The sequence below is a fragment of the Rhagoletis pomonella genome, unplaced genomic scaffold, assembly GCF_013731165.1.
Source record: "Rhagoletis pomonella isolate Grant_MI unplaced genomic scaffold, Rhpom_1.0 Rhpom_scaffold_00064, whole genome shotgun sequence".
Lineage (NCBI taxonomy): Eukaryota > Metazoa > Arthropoda > Insecta > Diptera > Tephritidae > Rhagoletis > Rhagoletis pomonella.
Window position 1 is genome coordinate 20,402 of NW_023458618.1, and position 3,543 is coordinate 23,944.

Consider the following 3,543-nt stretch of genomic DNA (forward strand, 5'->3'; position numbering starts at 1 on the left):
TTATAATATGTTCCTCGCATTGGTTCATAATAATGCTGATTTAACTGACATCGAGAGATTTCAGTATTTGCGCTCATGTCTAACAGACGGCGCGGCACGGCTAATTCAGTCATTAGAAGTTACACCAGCCAATTATCAAAGGGCGATTGATCTCATCGTGGGTAGATTTGACAACAAGCGGTTTATATTTCAATCGCATTTATCAACAATTTTTGATGTGCAAAAGGTCACCAAGCCGAGTGTGTCAAGTCTACGCGAATTCATCGATAGCATTAATGCTAATCTGCGCGCCATGCAATCGCTGGCGACCACCATTCAAATTGCTGATGGAATAATTCTTCACCTAGTAACGTCTAAGCTAGACGAAAATACGCGAAGCAAATGGGAAGAAGAAGTGGCTGCTAAATTTGATCGAAAGTCAGTACCCACCTTGCAGCTTCCAACATGGAACGATTTGGCAGATTTTCTCGAACGCCGATGCCAAACGTTCAATATCATTGAGTCCAATCAATGAAGCTCACATCGGTCCGCCAGTCACAAAAATCCTACATCGAAACCATATTCATCGAAACAGCTCTCTTTCACCACCACAACTGCGTCGTCGAAATGCCCACTTTGTGAAACAAGGCCATATCATAATGCATTCAATTGTGCCAAGTTCATGAAAATGGATCCTCTTGAGCGGTACAATTTGATTAAACGGTTAAAATTATGTCTCAATTGCTTTGGTTTCAACCACTCGTCGAATCAATGCCCATCACTTCGTCGGTGCCAGCACTGTCGTGCGAGCCACCACACTTTGCTGCATCGCACATATGGTAGCAAGGCAGACGACAACAACAAAAGGGAAGATGGGAATGCTGAGAAATCAACAACGCTACAGGCTGGTATCGTTACAGGTGAAGTCATTCTCGCTACAGCTCTAGTTCGTTTATGTAACACTGCGGGAAGCTCTCTCATGGCACGTGTGTTGTTGGACTCAGGTTCTCAGCTCCATTTTGTCACCGAAAGAATTGCACAGCATCTTCGGTTACCGCGCAAAAAGCGCAGCATAGAGGTAACGGGCATTGGATCTACAACAACGAAAACGCAGCAAGTATGCTGTGTTGTACTAAAATCGCGCCATACAGCATTTTCGTCGACTTTGGAAGCGGTTATCATACCAACAATAACTTCGTGTCAACCCAGCAATCGTGTCAGCATTGAGAAATGGAATTTGCCTAACAACATAACGTTGGCAGATGAACAGTTCTACGAGCCAGCAACGATCGATTGTCTTATTGGAGCAGCGTGGTTTTATGATTTGCTTCTCGTCGGTCAAATCAAGCTGCGCAACAATTCGCCGGTTCTGCAGAAAACTAAACTCGGTTGGATAGTTTCTGGCATCGCTAACTCATCTGCACCAATAGCTTCATCACCAAAAACCTCATCGTTGAATAAATCATCGGCCTATATGGCATTTCTCACCATGTCCGAAGAACCAGTTCTCGATCAGCTGTTGCAAACCTTTTGGGCATTGGAAGAACACCACACCAATTCATCAACGTCAGTTTCGGCAGAGGAGCAAGCATGTGAAGATCTCTTTGAAACAACCACAACCAGATGTCCAAAAACCAACCAATTCATCGTTCGCTTACCGTTTAATGAAGACCCCAGCAGCCTAGGGCAATCATATGAAGCTGCTTTCAAAAGGTTGGTATCTCTTGAGTATAAATTTTCTCGCAATCCCGCACTCGTCAACACATATCGTGAATTCATGAACGAATATATTAACATGGGGCATATGACACTGCTTAATAACCCCGAAGAGGCTCGTAATTTTATCCCCCACCACTGCGTCACAAAGGCGGACAGCAGCACCACAAAACTCCGTGTGGTCTTCGATGCGTCGTGCCGAACTTCGAACGGGAAGTCTTTGAACGACATATTGCTCGTCGGTCCGACGCTACAGGACGATATTTTCACAATCCTGCTTCGCTTTAGAGCTTACAAATACGTGTTAATGGCTGACATCGCTAAAATGTACCGCCAGGTACAAATGAACTCAGCTGACTCTCCTTGGCAGTGCATTTTGTGGCGAGAATCACCGAACACTTCTGTGCAAGTGTACAAGCTGCAGACCGTCACATATGGTACAAGCAGCGCACCATATCTCGCCACAAAGGCTCTACAACAGTTGGAAAAGGACGAGGCAAAATCGCTACCAATTGGTTCAGTTGTTACGCTCAGAGATTTTTACGTCGATAATCTCATGACAGGTGGCGCTACCACTGATGAAGTCGTCGAAATTAAACAGCAAGTTGTTGAGTTGCTTAAACATGGGGGCTTTCCCCTACGAAAATTCGCCACTAATGACAATTCCATCATCTCTGACATTCCTCAAGCTGACCGTGAAGAAATCGTACAACTCGGTGGCGTAGACTACATTAAAACACTTGGGTTTAAATGGTCACCATCGAGCGATAACTTCGTGTTCAGCTACACCGAATCATCGTCGTCTTCGAAAACAACAAAAAGAGCGATTTTATCCCAAATTGCAAGCTTCTTCGATCTACTTGGATTATTGAACCCTATAATAGTTTCATGCAAAATATTAATGCAGCATCTATGGGCACTGAAACTAGATTGGGATGAAAGTGTCCCACAAGATGTTTACACCCAATGGCAAGATTTTCGTCGGCAGCTATCTCTGGTTCAAAAAATCCAAATTCCAAGGTATGTACCTTTCAACACCGCTACTGAAATTCATGCCTTTGCAGATGCCAGCACGAAGGCTTGCGGCGCCTGCATCTACATGGTCACACGCGATTCTAATGGTACGACGTCATCGTTGCTGTCCGCTAAGTCTCGTGTAGCTCCAAAGAAGGAAGTTAGCTTACCTCGACTTGAATTGTGCGCTATATTGCTGCTGGCGGAACTGCTAAAATCAATTATTGACATATTTTCACCAAATCCTGAAGCCATTCATTGCTGGTCAGACTCGACCATCGCGCTATCCTGGATCAAGGGAGAGCCGTCGCGTTGGACAGTATTCGTTGCGAACAGAGTAACCAGAATTCAACAATTAACATCACAATTCAAGTGGCACCATGTAACATCAGCCGACAATCCTGCTGACGTCGTTTCAAGAGGAGCATCGGCTCATGACATAATCGCCAATTCTTTATGGTTTCATGGGCCAAAATTTTTACTGTTGCCTCAAGAGCATTGGCCACGTTCATCGTTTGATATACCTTCTGACATACCTGAACAGCGATGTCAACGATTCGCATTGGTTGCAAAGGAACAATACGATATGATCACCTCTCACAAACACATAACCAACTTCCAAAAATTTCTTCGGATATTTACGTACGTGAGGTGGATCATTCAACGCAAGCGGGGATTGATGATTACATCCGGCGAAATAGAGGCAACGTTAGAAATGGTCTGCAAAAATATTCAGCTATTGTATTTTCGTGACGAGTACCAAAGGATGTTAAAAAATTTACCCCTTCATCGATCGTCAAGGTTTTTACAGCTCGCACCATTTTTGCACAATCA

General features: G+C 44.3%; 1 protein-coding gene across 1 annotated transcript; it reads left to right on the forward strand.

Moving 5' to 3' along the window:
* The first annotated feature begins 667 nt into the window (after nt 1-667).
* On the forward strand, nt 668-3,050 carry LOC118749835. Its single transcript, XM_036484615.1, has 2 exons — nt 668-2,869; nt 2,961-3,050. Exons 1-2 carry the CDS (start codon nt 668-670, stop codon nt 3,048-3,050), a joined length of 2,292 nt encoding a protein of 763 aa, XP_036340508.1.
* Nucleotides 3,051-3,543: the final 493 nt, after the last annotated feature.